The sequence below is a fragment of the Chenopodium album genome, chromosome 9, assembly GCF_948465745.1.
Source record: "Chenopodium album chromosome 9, dcCheAlbu1.1, whole genome shotgun sequence".
NCBI lineage: Eukaryota > Viridiplantae > Streptophyta > Magnoliopsida > Caryophyllales > Amaranthaceae > Chenopodium > Chenopodium album.
This window is the reverse complement of record NC_137842.1, coordinates 58,232,068-58,250,489: the sequence shown is the minus strand read 5'-3', so window position 1 is coordinate 58,250,489 and position 18,422 is coordinate 58,232,068. Positions and strand designations below refer to the sequence as shown.

Here is an 18,422-nt window from a genome sequence, read left to right as displayed (position 1 = left end):
CTCACTAGCTCCATTATGGCAAGGATAAACAGAATAGGACATAGAAGAAAGTTAACTATAAACCTCTCAAAATCAATTAAAGAATAGATAAATAAAAGCTCACTACATTAAGTAGATGAGCAGCAGTATTTTAGCCCATCCGAATGGATAAGACAATTATTATAAACTAAAAAAGAGTAAATTTTGCTGAAGAAAATCAAAGACTTCTATTTCTACTGAATTAGAACTGAGAGACATAGTACAAATAACGTTCATTACAGGCTATCAAAATTTTCCTAAAATATCAGCGCTTTGGACTGTTCAGATCTTCCTCGTGCTCCCACTTTGCAGTCTGAGGTCCTTTTCAGGCTGTATGAACATGCCTAGTCCACTTTAGCACCACCACTGGGTTTTCTTTGGTTATTTGTAACCGTAGCCTTGGCTACAAAAGCAGGATCTGGCTTGTGCTTACCAATAGGCTCTTTCATTGCCATGCATATGTAAAATGCAAGCATTATATTTACTGATACCACAGCAAGAAACCCACTTAGCAGTATCTGAGAAGAAGGTGATATGTTTGAGAAACCTGAAATTTATGCATAAATAAGCATTAGCAGAGGTAATGATGGTTAAAAGTATGAGTTGTGATTTTGTATATCTAACACAAGATAATTAAAACAAATTAAACAGTTGAAATGAAAACAGCATAGCAGAAGTAGCTTAAATCCTAATGTTAAGCATTAGGAGTAATAATTGATCTTGATCCTAAGAACAGGAAAAATAGGTAAGTGGCCATCACAAAGGTGCTGCAATATCCAGAAATCTTATAATACCCTCTCAGGATGTAAGGGTGTGAGCAAAATAAACAGTATGAATAGAAACAATTAAGCAAAAACAGCTTCAAATACTAATGTCAAGCATTAAGAGCAATAATAGGCCTCGATTCTGTGAACAGGACAATTAGGTGACAAAATTGGGTAAATTGCTGTCCAAAAGTCCGACGTTGCCTTTTGAATTAGCAAATGTTGTACAAAAGAAAGTTTCATGTTTATAACCAATAAAACATTCTTGTAGATGACAAGGGTATGCATATACTGAAATTACCCTGTAGTCCCCAGATAATAAAGAAGAAACAGGAAAGCAGAATATGGACCGATAATATAATTAAATTCTTTTTTTCTAACATCATTAACAACCTTATTTTCACTACGTCAACTAGAAATCTAGAATCAGAAAAGATGAAATATTTACTCCACTTCCCAATAAACTATGTGGTGAAGGTAATCCATTAAAAATTGAATGTCAGAAATGTCTGATACTCTGAATCAACTTTTCATCCTAAAAGTATGATCCTGGAAGAGGGAAGAAAAGCAGGGTCACAAATCAGTTTAAGATTAGCAGAGCAAAGTATCCATTTTTCTCACACGAAGGACCATGAACGGAGAACTTCCATTTTAACTTATCTTTAACAATAAAGTTACTCATACTGTCATACACACGGAGCGCTTTCGTGATGATTGTTACTTGCCATACTACGATAGTGGGGAGATATTAGAGTAAAAAGAGCAAGATTACATGTTTTCTCACTAGATAATCATGAAGGCATGAATACAGAGCATGTTGAAGGGTAGTTAACTTCCTGCCCTCATAACTTGGGTCCTTCACCAAGAGATATGCCCTTTGCAATACAGTAGCATTAACAATAGTGATTGTAATTTCCTCAGAAACAACTGGAGTTTGTCCACATCAGCTAATGACAACGAAAAGGCCTCATGCAAGTACAATGAAGGCATCTCGCTAATATATTGTCTTTAAAAGTCATCACATGATTAGTTATCTATGGGGAGAAAGGTGAAGAGAAATTTTATTAGCCCCCAGAGTTCATGTCATCTTCACACAAATGACCATGAACATGTGGTACACTGAGAAAGAGTGAGAGGAAAAGGGGGTTGACTAAATCCACTACTTAAAGCTCTCCATGAAACCATCACTGTTAGAGTGAAAGTAGTCGATGCATGACCGACTGACCGTATGTCGTATCCCTTCATGTTGGGGTTAAGGTTATGAGAATTTAGTATCATTGGAGCACAGATCCTACATATCCAAGTTGGCAAGAGTACAACCAAAAACATGATGGGCCACCCAACCATGAGCTCCAAGCCTCCTACATTGTTGATGACTTATGGAGCTGAATGCTGATTATGTTAATGAGACGGGGGCAAGCAACACCTGAAAGTCCTGAATTCAAGCTGAGTAATCATCTTTCAACCAACCTCCTTCAAATCACAAAGGTCTTTTAGTTTTTTCAAGACAAAATCATGAATCCTTTGAAAACCTTAAGCTGCAAATTTCTGACCACTAATTGAAAGTTAGTCTAGTGAGTGAACCAGCCAGTGCTCACAAAACTTATATAATCTGGCTCATTATTGCAAGGTCATGACATCCTCAGCTTCTAATTGTTGCCCAATTCCTCTTACATGATGGCCCCCTCTAAGGGAGAGAAATCATCATCGAATAGGAAGATTTTCACCATCTTATCAACCTTCTGTAATGAACTGATGTTTACTGCTTACTTATGCAAATAACAGTAAAACTATAGGGAAAAATCGATTCTTTGAATCATGTAGATAATCTGATTTTTGTAAGTTGCAAGAATGGAAAGATGGAAGCTTTACTAACGAATGATAATGGTAAAAGGGTTACAAACGATAGGTTAATAGCTTAAGGCTATCAAGCTTCGATGGTGAGTTTAGCTCACAACTCTCCAATAATGGCTTTAGACCATAACTCTCCAAAAGGTTCTCACCATATTTCTTCCTACCTATTTCCTTCCCTTCCTTCTCTATTTATACTAAGGACTATTAACCCTAATAAACTAGTATTACTAAAATACCTATACTACCCCTCCAAGCTAGTCTATTACACCTTCACTGCCAACTCGCCAAGAATTGTGAGCCAAACTCTAAACTACAAGAAGGAGAATGGAAATAATTATTTGTTGGAATCACTCATCATTCTATGAGAAACACTGACCGTCATGTAATCATTAAATGCAGGTGTGGGTTATTTAAACATGGCATCTAGATGGGCTAGCCCTGTTTTTGCAAGTGTCTAATGTGATTAGAGTGAGACCCCTGAAAGTCAAATGGTGTCACAGAAAGGCTCGGATCCTAATATGAGTAGACAAATCCCAGGGCGATATGAATAGTTTTTATTTAAGCATAACCATAAATTTATCACATTGAAAGGCAACTAACATAACTATCAACTTCATAGCGAGTTTGACAGAGTCACTGGGTCTTATCTACAAGTGAACTTAGAGATAAAAGGACTTACCAGGGTACCAGCCATGCTGAAAGCCGTATAAGATTGCAAATGGAACTGCCCACATGCATATTGAGGCTACAAAGAACTTTCTGGTCACCATTGCTGCCGTAACCTGAGGACAAAAGGTCAACAAGGACAAATAAATTTTGATGAGCATTGATGACCAAATAAACAGCAGATTAAATTTTAAATATTGTTTACTTAGAACACAAAATGTTCTATTACATTTAACTGGCAAGGGAACCTAATTTGTCAAACCAGTACCACAAATCAATCCAACGGTTCAAGATTGTGGTTCGCAAGGATAATGAGTGAGTTAAGTGACATTAATTTGTACTTACTTTATCTTATTAAAATTTTGCATAAAAACAGATGTAAACAGACAAAACAGTAAGACAGATCAAATCACTCCCGACCCTGGGAATCATCCCATTTCCTATTAAAGGCACTCCACAAAAGCCTTCCTAAATTTCATAAAAATTGTTTAAAAGTTACAACACAAATCAATGCAATGCAGAAAATTCTAAGAAGAAATGTAAGAATCAATTACAAAGCTCTTCTAAAGGCCACTTAGGTAGTTTACTTCTTACTTGACACACACGGACAGATGCGTTCATTGCATACACTTTAGAATTGTGTTTTCTTATTTGTAGTTACAATAGTACACTAGAAGGCTTGTGTTCTCAAGTAACGCGGCAATAATCAAAAGGGAATACGATTCATACAAAAGCAAACCCTCCATTTGCCCCATATATAGTTATTGTCATATCAATTTGGAGGTGCTGAGGTGCATCTGTATTCGGGAGAGAACCAACATATGGTTTATCTTAAATACACTCCTTCACACAAATGCTTATTGGGTTTGAATTTTGAAGCCTAGACCGTGCACATTTGCACATAACATCCCCATATATTAGCCAACATATATAGTTCATTAAGACCCCCCTAAGATTTGATATCATAATAGACTTGTTACTTGTTAATTCCTCAAAAACCAACTCAATCAAAACTTAAGCTAGTGGCTTGAGACCCAATTCATAAATTCATCTTTTCCACGGAAAATCATGAACATATGATAATTGCCAAATAAATACATCACATTGAGGAAAAAAAAAAAACAATATATATGAATTAAAATCAGATGGGTATCAGGTGATCTAGCAACTTTGACTCTAATTTAATTTCCTGAGGCAAGCTAATAAGTAATAACATGAACTTGTATTTTCTCAACAATTATTGAGCATACTGTAAATCAAACAGAAAAAGAAAATAAATTTATAATAAAATCAATGATACAGGAACTGAGCAAATGAAAAGAGTAATAAATCAAACCTTGGGTTTTTGATTCTTGACTTAGATTTTGGTAATCAAACTCAAGAAATTTTGAAATCTTTGTATAGAGCTGTGGTTTTGTTGGGTGGAAAACTGGTGTAAAAAAGAATTAGCTGAGCTTGCTACAGCCTCCGGAGTCGATGGATTAATTTATTTGATTTGATAAGTTCAACGACGAGTAAGAAAACCATTTTTTTTTTTGGTTTTGGGTGGAAAGCTAAGGTATTCGAGTTTATAAGGTGTACACATGCTTTTTCAAGTTTCTAAGTTGTGCCCTTCAACTCCTTATCAATACTAAAATGTCCCCTTATTAGTTATTTAAAAGTTAATTGAGAGTGTGATTTCGTGGCTTCAGTTTTCATTATTAGGGTTGCGGTGGCTAAGATTTCTTTCTCCTATCATTTCCTTACCTTTTATCATCTTTCTATTAAATTTATAGTTAACTTTAGGTGACGTGGAAGTCCCAAGGAGGGTACCATTCATTAATGGTAGTGAGTTGAGGGGCACAACTTAGAAACTTGAAAAAGTATGGGTACACCTTAGAAACTCGAATACCTTAGGGGTATAACTTAGAAAAACCCTTTTCTTTTTTTAAATGCCCCCACTATCATATCAAAATGGGTAAGAGCGTGTCCGCTGCTAGTTTTGAGTACCTTTTAGGTAGCTATTAGCTTAACGCCCGTGTCATGTACAATATTATATTTTTTTTTTTTTGATGGAATAAGGAGGGGTGATTTCATTAAATATTAATAGGCATTCAGCACTTACAATCATCTCTTAAAAAATCTAAATTCTCAATACAAGTATTATTATACACCCCTAAACTAATGACATTGCTATGAACCGCTCTTGGATAATTTTAGATTTCTTTGCATCATTTTTGACGGAACTCCGTGGGTGCACCGGTGCGAAGAGTGGAAGAGTGGGATCATGGAGGGATTAAACGAGGAAGAGGGAGACCAAAAATGACTTGGTTGGAAGGAGTGAGGAAGGATATGAAGTGCATGGATTTACGTGAGGATGAAGTTTTGGATCGTAAGGGATGGAGGAGAAAGATTTATGTTGATGACTACACGGAATAATCATATTTGGTTCATGTTAGCCGACCCCACTTTTGGGATTAAGGCTTTGATTGATTGATTGATTGATTTTTGACGGAACTCCATTGATGTATAGTCGCAAAAGTGATAAAATTATTAATCATCCAGATCGGTAAATTTGCAAGATGAATCTTCCAAATCTGTACCCTTATGACAACAGACCTACAATTCCACAAATTTGCAAGACAAATCTTTCAAATTTTAATTTGTATCCCTGCACACACTAAAAACAAACAAAACACTACTAAACCTTACATGGAGGGACTGACTAAAGTCAACGTACTGATTCTTAATTGACTAAAAACATTAAACTAGAGAAGAATTTGGGGCTTACCATCGATAAAAATCAATGACAACCACTAAGGTTTAATATGGTGGCTAGGTTTGAAGAGAGAGAACAAAGGAAATTTTAGGGTTTTTTTTTAAGAGAGAAAAGAATTGGTCTAGGTTTTTGTTTTAGCTTTTTGTTGATAAGAAAATTAATTATATCGAACCAATAAAATATGATAAAACATACAAATCAAATACTTCGTATATAGACATTATAATGTCATAATCTATGTTAATAGGCAAAGTAAAAAAAAATAAAAAAATAAAAAAAATTATTTATTTATGGATTTTTTAGGCTGCCTTAACCTGAGAATTTTTCAGGCGGGACTTGGTTTGATTAAGTCTAGTGGCCATATTAGTAAATACTAATTAATAAACGCATTTTTAATAAACATCAAAAATCAATCAAATAACAAACAAAAATTTTCCGCAAAAACTATTAGAGCATGAATATCAAAGAGGATATATGTCCTCTTGTATGGTACTTTTGCTGATTTGGAGTAATCCTCTTTGATGTTAGGTAGTATAGAGGATCCTAAGGGGAAAAGGAGTCTCATTCATCCTCATCTGGTGAAGGATTATTCACCTCGTCCTCTGTGTCAAATAGGATGGAGCAAATCAGCCAAAACCCACCGCTTGAGCAATTTTAATGGACAAACGGCGACGTTTAGCTGGTACAAAAAAAAAAGAAACTGAAAACTTACTGACATATGACAGAAACTTCAAAGTAGCAAAAATGATGTGTAAACAAGATGGATAACTTGCTCACAAAAGGATTAGAATTCGTGTGATGTGTTTAGGTTGATTTAGGGATGATAGTTTAGAGTAATCAAATAAGTTTAGGGGAACTCTCACCCTTAACTTGAGGATATAACAAAGAGGAACACTCACTCACTTGTTTGGACGTAGTAGAGGCTAGGGAACTCTCACCTATTCAACAACTACAAGCTTTAGTTTTAGGAACTCTCACTAAAACTCAAACTCTTCAAATTTGGAAACTCGCAAATTTGGGGAAACAACTCCAACTCACACAAGTCGAAATTAACAAAACAAACTTAGAAGTTTATGCAATAATCTGATGTATGTTTCATTGATCAAATAGCACGCTATTTATAGCTTAGTACATCATCATTTGCACCTATATTTAACTAAGGGAAAACAGAAATAAAAGGCAAATTAATTGGCTCATAATCGTCCAAATTAATCCCCATTACAATCATTAACTTAATTCAAACAAATGAGCTAAAAATAAGGAGAAAAAAACGTCCAGCAATTAACCCTCAAAACTGTTCAAATGTATCATTCAAACAGCCCTTGATTCACGCCCTTGCTTCGTCCATAATTCACTCCTAATTAACGCTGCTTTATTCCCTAAAATAAATCAGAAGAAAACTCCTAATAATACTCCTTAAATGAGCTTAACTACCAGCTTGAAAACCTCCTTGAAACAGCTCGTCAATTGCTTGCAAGATAATTAGTCACACTTAGCAAAGTGCAACCATTAGAGGACGTATGTGGACCATGCACACCAAAATCCATAGGAGTAATATCGAAATAAGCTTTGGACAGAATTAACTCCCTAGCATTGGATTCTTGGACTTGATCATTTGCATTACTCGTACCTTGGCCTTCTTGGTCATCCTCCCCTTCTTCGAAAGGAATTGCCCTCAATTCTTCATCATCATAGTATGGTGCTAGATCTCCCACATTGAACGTGCTTGAAACCCCATACTTCCCTCCCAAATTAACTTTGTAGGCATTGTCATTGATCTTTTCCACCACCTCAAATGGACCCTCGGCTCGTGGCATGAGTTTGTTCTTCCTTTGAGCTGGAAACCTTTCTTTTCTCATGTAGATCCACACTAAGTCACCAACTTCAAAGCTTTTCACGTTTTTGACTCTTTTGTTAGCTTGCTTCTTGTAGATTTCATTAGCCTTCTCGATGTTCTTTCTCACTTCCTTGTGGATTTTGACCATGAACTCGGCCTGTTCTTTGGCGCCTCCATGCACGAACTTGTCTTGTGGTAGAGCTATGAGATCAATTGGAACATAGGGATTAGAACCATAGACTACTTCAAAAGGAGAGTACTTTGTAGTAGCACTAGGAGTTCTATTGTAAGCAAACTCGGCATGAGCAAGCTTAACATCCCAATCTTTGGTGCTCTTACTAACCAAGGTCCTAAGCAAAGAACCTAGCACTCTATTCACCACCTCGGTTTGGCCATCAGTTTGTGGGTGATGTGAGGTAGAAAACAGCAACTTAGTTCCCATCAAGCGCCACAGAGACTTCCAAAAATGACTTAGGAATTTTGTGTCTCGATCAGAAACAATGGTGCGTGGAACTCCATGAAAACGCACTATCACATCAAAGTACAATCTTGCCACTTTCATAGCATCGTCAGTTTTATGGCTCGGCACAAAGTGAGCCATCTTTGAGAAACGATCAACCACCACCATTATTGAGTCCTTACCTCTTTGAGTTCTAGGTAAAGCCACAATAAAATCCATGCTTATGTCTTCCCAAGGTCGCTCCGGTACTGGCAAAGGCTTGTAAAGACCTTTATGGAACACCATCTTCGCCCTTTGACAAGTAGAGCAACGAGCTACAACATGGTGGACAGTAGACAACATGTTAGGCCAATAAAAGTGAGCTTGAAGAAGCTCCATAGTCTTTTGGACTCCAAAATGACCGGCTAGACCACCGCCATGTGTCTCATGAATCAATAAACTTCGAATTGGGCACCTAGGAATGCATAATCTATTCCCCTTAAAAAGAAAATCATTTTGTAAGGAAAATAAATCATAAACTCCATTCACGCATTTCTCCAATATAGCCTTGAAATCATCATCTTCCTTGTAGTATGTTTTGATCAATTCGAACCCAAGGACCTTAGCTTCAACGACTCCAAGTAAAGTATGCCTTCTAGATAAGGCATCCGCAACAACATTCGCCTTTCCACTTTTATATTTGGATGAAAAGTTAAATGTTTGCAAGAATTCCACCCACTTAGCATGCCTTGAATTCAACTTCTTTTGACCATGGATGAACCTCAAAGACTCATGGTCGGAGTGAAGTATGAACGGTTGTGGCCTCAAGTAATGTGACCAATGATCCAAAGCTCGCACCATTGCATAGAACTCCTTGTCATAGGTGGAATAATTTAGCTTGCCTTGGCTCAACTTCTCACTAAAGTAGGCAATAGGACGCCCTTCCTGAATCAGCACAGCACCAATTCCTTTCCCACTTGCATCACACTCAACTTCAAATGGCTTTGAGAAATCTGGAAGTGCTAGGACGGGTGTGTTGCACATCTTCTCTTTGATCACCTCAAACGCCTTTTGAGCTTGGGGAGTCCATTCAAATGAACCCTTCTTTGTGCACTCGGTGATAGGAGCCATGAGAGTGCTAAAATTGCGAATGAACCTCCTATAAAAGGAAGCTAATCCATGGAAAGAACGGACCTCCGTGAGTGTCTTGGGACTAGGCCATGATTGTATAGCCTCAATCTTGCTAGGATCGACTTTCACGCCTTCACCTGAAATAATGTAACCAAGAAAAGTGACCTCATATAGCATAAAATTACATTTTTCAAGTTTTCCATACAATTTTTGCTTTCTTAATACAATGAAAACTTCGAACAAATGGATCAAATGTTCATCCCTATTCTTGCTATAAATAAGGATATCATCAAGATACACCACCACGAACTTGCCAAGAAAAGGTCTCAATACCTCGTTCATCAACCTCATGAAAGTGCTAGGAGCGTTGGTGAGCCCAAATGGCATTACGAGCCACTCATACAAACCGTGCTTGGTCTTGAAAGCGGTCTTCCATTCATCCCCTTCTCTCATTCGAATTTGGTGATAACCACTTCGCAAATCAATTTTGGAGAACACCTTAGAACCACTCAATTCATCAAGCATATCATCGAGCCTTGGGATCGGAAACCTGTACTTGATAGTAATGTTATTAACAGCCCTACTATCAATACACATACGCCATGTACCATCTTTTTTCGGAACCAAAAGAGCAGGAACAGCACAAGGACTCATAGACTCACGCACATACCCCATACCCATCAATTCTTCAATTTGACGTTGTAACTCCTTAGTTTCCATGGGATTACACCTATAGGCAGGTTTGTTAGGTAAAGGTGCGCCGGGAATGAGATCAATTTGATGTTCAATTCCCCTCAAAGGTGGTAATCCGTTAGGTAACTCATCGGGAAAAACATCCTCAAAGTCCTTAATCAGCTTAGCCAAATTAGGGTTTTGACTAACAAATTTTTCGTGGACTTCCTTCGAATACAACAAGTACAACTCATCCTCACCATCAATTTCTCTTTCAAATTCTTTAAGAGTAAGCAATGACACCTCTTTAGACTGTTTAGGTTTTAGTGAAAACCGTGGGGGTGGTAAAGGGTGCAATTTTTTTTGTTTTCCTTGGTGAGTTATAGTGTAAGTGTTATGGTACCCATCATGTTGAGAATTACGATCAGTTTGCCAAGGTCTACCAAGCAAAATATGACAAGCATCCATAGACACAACATCACACAATTGAGTATCATGATAAGATCCAATGGAAAAACTAACCATGCATTGTTTTCTAACCCCCGTGCTTGAATTAGAGTCTAACCAACTCAACTTATAAGGATGTGGGTGATTTATAGTTGTAAGCCCAAGCCTAGTTACCAAAGTTTTGGAAACCGTATTTGCTTCACTACCACCATCAACAATTAAATCACATACCTCGCCTTTAACCTTGCACTTGGTGATGAAAATGTGTTGCCTTTGCGGTGCTAAGGGTTCCTCCACACGAGCTTGCAACGCCCTTCTCACAACCAGATTGGTTTTGGCCTCCTCTTCGGGGAAACATTGATCTTCCTCCTCGTTTTCCTCAGTAGGATTCACATCCTCAACTTCTTCAACCTCGAACTCTTCCCAACTAATAGTCTGATTAGCAATAAGCTTTATCTCTTGCATAGTCAAAGCTCTTGAATTAGGACAATCCTTCTTGAAGTGACCTCTTCCTCCGCACTTGTAACAAACAATGTCACTTAGCTTGAAATCTTTCTTGTCTTTCTTAGGGGGGTCGTTGGGTTTGACAAAAGAAGAACCATCCTTTATAGGGAAGGTTGGTTTTCGTGTCACTTGAGGGGTGTAAATCGGCTTCTTCTTCTTTCTCTTCGAATCAAATTTGACCACAAGTTTACAAGCATCTACGAAGGTCAAATTGGTATAACCTTCAAGTTTCTCTTGCAACTCTTGATCCAACCCAGACAAAAAACGTCCTATCTTGAGTTCTTCATTCTCCGTGATTTCACACACAATAGCAAGTCTATCAAACTCCTTGATGTAGTCTTCAACCGGATCGCCATTTTGTTGCAAAGTGCTCCACTTCACGTATTGGCTTTGCTTATAATTGTGAGGAATAAAACGATCCCTCATTCTTTTCTTCAACTTGCTCCAAGTTGAAATGGAAGCCTTGCCCCTAAGGGTACGTCCCCTCTGTTCTCCTTGCAACCAATTGTCACCATAGCCTTTTAATTTCACCTTGGCTATTTTGTACCTCTTTTCCTCCTCTTGAATATCTTTGTACTCAAAGTACCTCTCCAGAGATTTTTCCCATTCCAAGTACTTTTCCGGATCAAGTGTCCCATCAAAGGCAGGAACGTCCACTTTGAGACTCCTATCTTCCCTCCTAGGTGGAGGATCATCACCTTGATCTCTTCTATCTTGCTCGTTCATGAGTCTTGCCATCAAGGCAGCAAGATTCCCTTGTAGATTGGCATTGGTTTCGGCCAACCTCTCTTGACTAGCAATGGATCGATTGAGAGCATCCAAAGCCAACCTCAATTCTTGATTTTCTCCCATGGTATGTAGGTATTCGACCCTTTTGGAAGAATTTGAGAAAACTCTCCCCCTACCTGACGCGCCAAATGATGTGTAAACAAGATGGATAACTTGCTCACAAAAGGATTAGAATTCGTGTGATGTGTTTAGGTTGATTTAGGGATGATAGTTTAGAGTAATCAAATAAGTTTAGGGGAACTCTCACCCTTAACTTGAGGATATAACAAAGAGGAACACTCACTCACTTGTTTGGACGTAGTAGAGGCTAGGGAACTCTCACCTATTCAACAACTACAAGCTTTAGTTTTAGGAACTCTCACTAAAACTCAAACTCTTCAAATTTGGAAACTCGCAAATTTGGGGAAACAACTCCAACTCACACAAGTCGAAATTAACAAAACAAACTTAGAAGTTTATGCAATAATCTGATGTATGTTTCATTGATCAAATAGCACGCTATTTATAGCTTAGTACATCATCATTTGCACCTATATTTAACTAAGGGAAAACAGAAATAAAAGGCAAATTAATTGGCTCATAATCGTCCAAATTAATCCCCATTACAATCATTAACTTAATTCAAACAAATGAGCTAAAAATAAGGAGAAAAAAACGTCCAGCAATTAACCCTCAAAACTGTTCAAATGTATCATTCAAACAGCCCTTGATTCACGCCCTTGATTCGTCCATAATTCACTCCTAATTAACGCTGCTTTATTCCCTAAAATAAATCAGAAGAAAACTCCTAATAATACTCCTTAAATGAGCTTAACTACCAGCTTGAAAACCTCCTTGAAACAGCTCGTCAATTGCTTGCAAGATAATTAGTCACACTTAGCAAAGTGCAACCATTAGAGGACGTATGTGGACCATGCACACCAAAATCCATAGGAGTAATATCGAAATAAGCTTTGGACAGAATTAACTCCCTAGCATTGGATTCTTGGACTTGATCATTTGCATTACTCGTACCTTGGCCTTCTTGGTCATCACAAGGGCAACGACTAGAATTTCAATTTGGCCTCCAATTGCTTGACAAGTGTCAACCTTTTATCTTTTTATTTTTAACAAAATTTTACTACCTCAAAATATGTATAACGGTAATTAGTGAAAAACGGTAACTTATTTTAAAAAACTGATTTCACCAACGGCTTAATTTTTTTTTTCTCTATAAAATGAACCTAATTTTGGCCATTTTTTATGCACTTTAATTTTTTACCTTTTTTCACTCCTTCCTCTTTTTCCTGTCTTTTTATAATTTTCTTTTGTAATGGATGAAAATAATCATAATTATGGAAGGAGTAATAATTTTCCAAATTCTCAATACAATTCAAACACTCCCCCTTTTGATCCAAATATATTCAATAATCCACAATTTCAAGCTGCTTTGCAATGGTTTGGTAGCCACCAAAGACCTATAAACCCGAATTATACATCCCAAATTCCTCACCAATTTCATGGGGGTTCATCTTCACAAAATGTCCCGTTATTTCCCATGTCTCAACATTTTACCCAACCCATGAATCAATCTCCAGGTTTAAATGTTAGTAGCACTGCTTCTCCAACGGAAGATGTGCGGGAAACGCAACATCTAGAAGATCTCGATGATGATGTTGTTGACATTACTAGAGAATACCCAAGTGATAAAAAAAAGCTAGTGCATGGAGTATAGCTGAGGATAAGGCGCTTGTTTCATGCTACATCAATGCCGGTGGGAATGTTACCATAAATACGAAACGAACTAAAGCCGGTTTATGGGCTGCAATTGGGAAGTTATACTAAGAGGCACGAGTAGAGAACCTTGAAGAGATAAATGCACAGACTATTAAGTCCATGCAACAACGTTGGGATTTTCTCAACAGATGGGTTTCAAAATGGGTTATGGCGTACAATTACATCCTACGACACCCGAAAAGTGAAAACTCAGGCGGAGACGATGTCCAACGTGCCCATGAGTATTATGCAAAACTCAATCATGGAAAGCACTTTACTTTGATGCATTGTTTTGAAACAATGCAAAATTTTCCTAAATGGGACCCACATATGATCCAACAGCTTCCTTTAGAGAGCGAGGGAAGTGGGAAACGATCCGAACCAGAATCACCAAGTGTGGGTGCTGGAAGAAAGCGGCCTATGGGTATAAAAAAATCAAAGAGTATAGCTGCAGAAGGTAATTCTTCCACATTGATAAACCTTGAAGCTTTCAACACAACTCTTGACGAAACTAGTGATAAGCGGCTTGATCAAGGAGAACGAATGATCGACTTGATAAGTAAAAGGAGCGAAGATAGGAAAAAAGCTAAAGGAGGAGGAGATGAAATTTAGCATGTTACGTTCATTGATGGCAAAACCCGTCATCGATGAATTTGAAGTTGAAATGTACAAGAAACTTAGAGAGGAGTTTAGTAACATGTTTTTTTTAGAGATATTAGTTAAGTACTAGTTATTTTTTATGTATTAAGTATTTAATCTTTTAGTTTCTATATCAAGAGTTTATATTTCATCTAACAACATTATGTTTAAGATTTGTTGTAGTACTTTAGATGTAATCGTACGTAGTAGTAATTTTAATCGTTTGTATTTTTATTTGATATTAGATGTTGTAATCTTATGTGTGAATAATAATATTATGTTTCTATTAAAAAAAAAGCATGTAATTTTCTATCTTATCTACCAAAAATCTTATCCCTCTGCTATAAATCTTATCTTCTGTGAAAAAATCTCATTTTATCTGTCAAAAAATTTTATCTTATCTGCCACAAAATCTGACCTTATCTACCAAAAATCTTATCCCTCTGCTAAAAATCTTATCCTCTAATGAACAATCTCATTTTATCTGCTAAAAATCATATCTTACTGTAGGGAATATTTCAAGCATTAATCCCCTATCTTGAACCCCACTGTGATAGAGCAAAAGAGTCGCCAACAAGTTTTAGGAACTTGTAAATCATTCACAGGGTGAAGGTTACACCCCTTAACGATCCAAGAGATCGTCAACTCCATAAGGTCTAGAACCAAATAAGGGTTCGGGGATGAAGGTACAAATCCAATCTAAAAGAGATTGAACCTGCCCTAATAATAGACCTCTACTTTATTCTGATCGTATTCATGTGCGCTTTCTAATTAACATGAAATCAATAGGTTTACCCTAAACCTGTTTATCTATGTTGGTTGAATATTAATGCACAAACAAATCTATTATTGGCGATCACATGAATTATAATCAAATTAACCTAACAAGATTATTAAATTATCTTATTAAGCGTGATTACAAGTACCAATTCCCTTTAAACATGCATAAAAGGCGTGATCAAGCAATAACAATAAATGTCAAGCAACATAATAATAATAATAATAATAATAATAATAATAATAATAATAATAATAATAATAATAATAATAATAATAATAATAATAATAATAATAATAATAATAATAATAATAATAATAATAATAATAATCATGACAATAAAATTATAATCATCATCAAGATAATAATATTAATCATAAAAATAATAATCATAATAATAATCGTCATATTAAAATAATAATCATCAAAATAATAATAATAATAACATTCATAATCATCATAAATTATAACAATTATAATCATCATAATCATGTTCATGTTAATATTAAAGCATAATAATAGCAAGATCCTAGGCATGATACTAACAAGATTAATAACAAATCCTAGCATGTCACTAAGCAATAAAAATCAAATCTTTAACCCTAACATGATACTAACAATCATAAATATTAGGAAGAACATAGGAAGCATCGTAACAATCATATTTAATATTAAAATTACCCTAGACATGATACTAGGAATATCATAATAACAATTTAAACATGATTTCTACATCATAACATCAATAAATCAATTAAACTACTTACTTTGATGTCTCGTACCTCTTTCTAATAACAAAATACACATGTTAGTAAATTCAAGGAAAATAATAAACAAACAATTAAATTAAATAATTGAAAGAGAGATTTGGGACCAAACCCTCAGAAATTAAACCTTTCACGTCTAGGGCGAAGGCAACTTCGAATATGGCTAGGTGTTTTTAGATCTTGTGAATGCGGAATTTTATATGTAAAAAAGCAAGGTTTGAAAAGAGAGAGAGATGAATGAATTGATGGATGATTAAAAGAGAATTCTTGATGGGAATTAGCGAATGATTAAAGAGAATGAAAGAGAATTGAAAACTGATTGTAGGTGAATGAAAACGGAGTTTTTAATACGTTATTTATAGAGAAAATCAGCCAAAAAGATAAAATTAACAAAATAGAGTATTGGCGCACGTGAAACAGAGCTGGCGCCAACGCTGGCTAATTGGCGCCAGGCGCCAATAGCTGGCACCAGGCGCCAGGCCTAGCTCCAGGCGCCAATGCCTGGCGTGGGCGCTAGTCCTGTTTTTGACGCGTTTTCGAAAATCAGATAAGTGTTTCCGCACAGGAGCATAAAATCGTATATTTTCCTCAAAAATGCTCTTTGATTTTAATTAAAACTCTGAAAAGTCAACAAAAGTCAACTTATCAATGCTAATTGAATTAGGAATGAAAAGAACCTTCTAGAAGAATCTAGAATACTAAAACCATTCCTAATTGCATTAGGAATGATAAATCATATCAGGCCCTCTTCTAGATCATTGGGCCGCATATAAGGCTCAAACCGGGCCCAGTTTGGTAAATTGGCCATAACTTCCTCAATATTCATCGGAATTGGGCTTATAATATATCGTTGGAAAGCTCTTTTCAAACCCCATCCAACTACACTACTGTTGGGCCCATATCATGGACCAACCAAACTGGATTGACTGTTTTCTTAAAATAAGTTTTCAAAAACAGAGAGAAGAGAAAAGAAGTTAACACTATCCACAACACTAAACTTTCCACACTTTCGCTTCATTCGATTATGATTCGACGTGAAAGGTACTCATCACCGGGTTTGGTTTTGGGGAGACACAAATGGGTGTCTACACTTACCAGATGGCAAAATATTTTTTGTAACTTTTATCTCAATTGCCTATAAATTGACCTATTTCACTTACAACACTTCTACTATCACAACTACAACTACATATTAATATTTTTAAAATGAGTAGTAATTCAAATTCTTCCACTTCTAGTGATGAAATCTATGACTACATGTTGCTTGATTTTATTGAGGAAAATCGGCAACAACAAATCATAGAAGACGCATTGAGATATGTGGTTAACACTGAAGGAGTTGTGTCTTCGATAAGTGCAATTACTAGATATATCAAGGATCACTATTATGGAGATAATAAGTTCATTCTCTTGGGGCGTCATCATCTGTTGCTAGACTATGAGAGATGATCTTTGGGCTAGTAAAATAGTCCAAAGCCTGCTAGAATGGATCCTATGAGGTCACATACAAAGGTATTGGGTTAAGCAAGTAAGAGGCCCATTAATGGGCCTTATGAGCATTTAACTGATCATGAATAGGATTGGGCTAGTGTAGTTTGATTGGGATTAGGAATTGGGCTTGGTCATGGACTCTTATTTATGGATGTGATCTATAAATAAGATCCATGCCTAGGGTTGCAAATATACAGGAGTCACAATTAACTTACAGTGAATTGTGAATCAAGGCAACAAAATCCCAAAACCCTCATCTCTCTCTCTCTCTCTCTCTCTCACTCTCACTCTCATGGCACCCCTCTCCCCCTTTTGGTCGCGGTGGTTCGTGACTAGTTCGTTGCTCATACTTCTCCGTAGAAAGTCGATTGAAGAGTTCGATCGCGACTAACTAGCATTAGTGGAGGTCTTAATCTGTGCCTGTGCACCAAGTAGAGGAATCACGTATGAGGTTCTTTGTCTCCCTTATTCTTGCTCGATTACTAGTGGAATCACACTTCAAAGGTATTATTCTTACTCTTTATGTGTTATGCATGAGATCCTTGGTTAGGTGCTATATGAATATGATTCATGATTATTTCCGCTGCGTAGTACCTATATTTCCCAACAATGGTATCAGTTAGCCTCTTGCAATTACATATATTGAGTATTAAACCTTTGATAATCCACAATTTTAATTCAATTAGGAGGGACAATAATTTAATTATGGGTCAATTATTATATTAAATGTGATTTAACAATATAGAATCATTAAAAGTTGTTTAATTATTTGCTCCATATTAGCCCTAAATTGATCCGAAAATTGCCCTATAATATTCGAAAAATGCGAACCCCCCCCCCCCCCCCCTTAATATTTCGAAAATTTCGAAATCATTTACTCCAATTTATGAAATTTGTGTTTTTGATTTTGATTTAATTCGAAAGTTTTATGTTTAGAGAATTTAATCTATTTGATTTCATGTTAAATTGTGAATTTTTCATGATCAACCTATTTAATTTAAAAGTTAAATTGAATTGGGATTAAATTCATGAAGAACCCTAATTTTAAAATTGAATATGATTTAATTTTACAATTAGATGGACCACATTAATTTTAATTTTAATAAAAATGTT

At 36.2% G+C, this 18,422-nt stretch overlaps 2 protein-coding genes across 2 annotated transcripts; both read right to left on the bottom strand.

Annotated features, from left to right (window-relative positions):
• Positions 1-66: 66 nt before the first annotated feature.
• On the bottom strand, positions 67-4,819 carry LOC145559954 (uncharacterized). Its single transcript, XM_081621222.1, has 3 exons — positions 4,639-4,819; positions 3,316-3,418; positions 67-565 (listed from the first exon to the last, which is right to left on the bottom strand). The coding sequence occupies exons 2-3, from the start codon at positions 3,404-3,406 to the stop codon at positions 363-365; spliced, it is 294 nt and encodes a 97-aa protein (XP_081477348.1). The 5' UTR covers positions 3,407-3,418; positions 4,639-4,819; the 3' UTR covers positions 67-362.
• Positions 4,820-7,523: 2,704 nt separating this feature from the next.
• Positions 7,524-11,942, bottom strand: LOC145557791 (uncharacterized). The gene is made up of 2 exons (XM_081618970.1): positions 10,076-11,942; positions 7,524-9,604 (listed from the first exon to the last, which is right to left on the bottom strand). The coding sequence occupies exons 1-2, from the start codon at positions 11,940-11,942 to the stop codon at positions 7,524-7,526; spliced, it is 3,948 nt and encodes a 1,315-aa protein (XP_081475096.1).
• Positions 11,943-18,422: the final 6,480 nt, after the last annotated feature.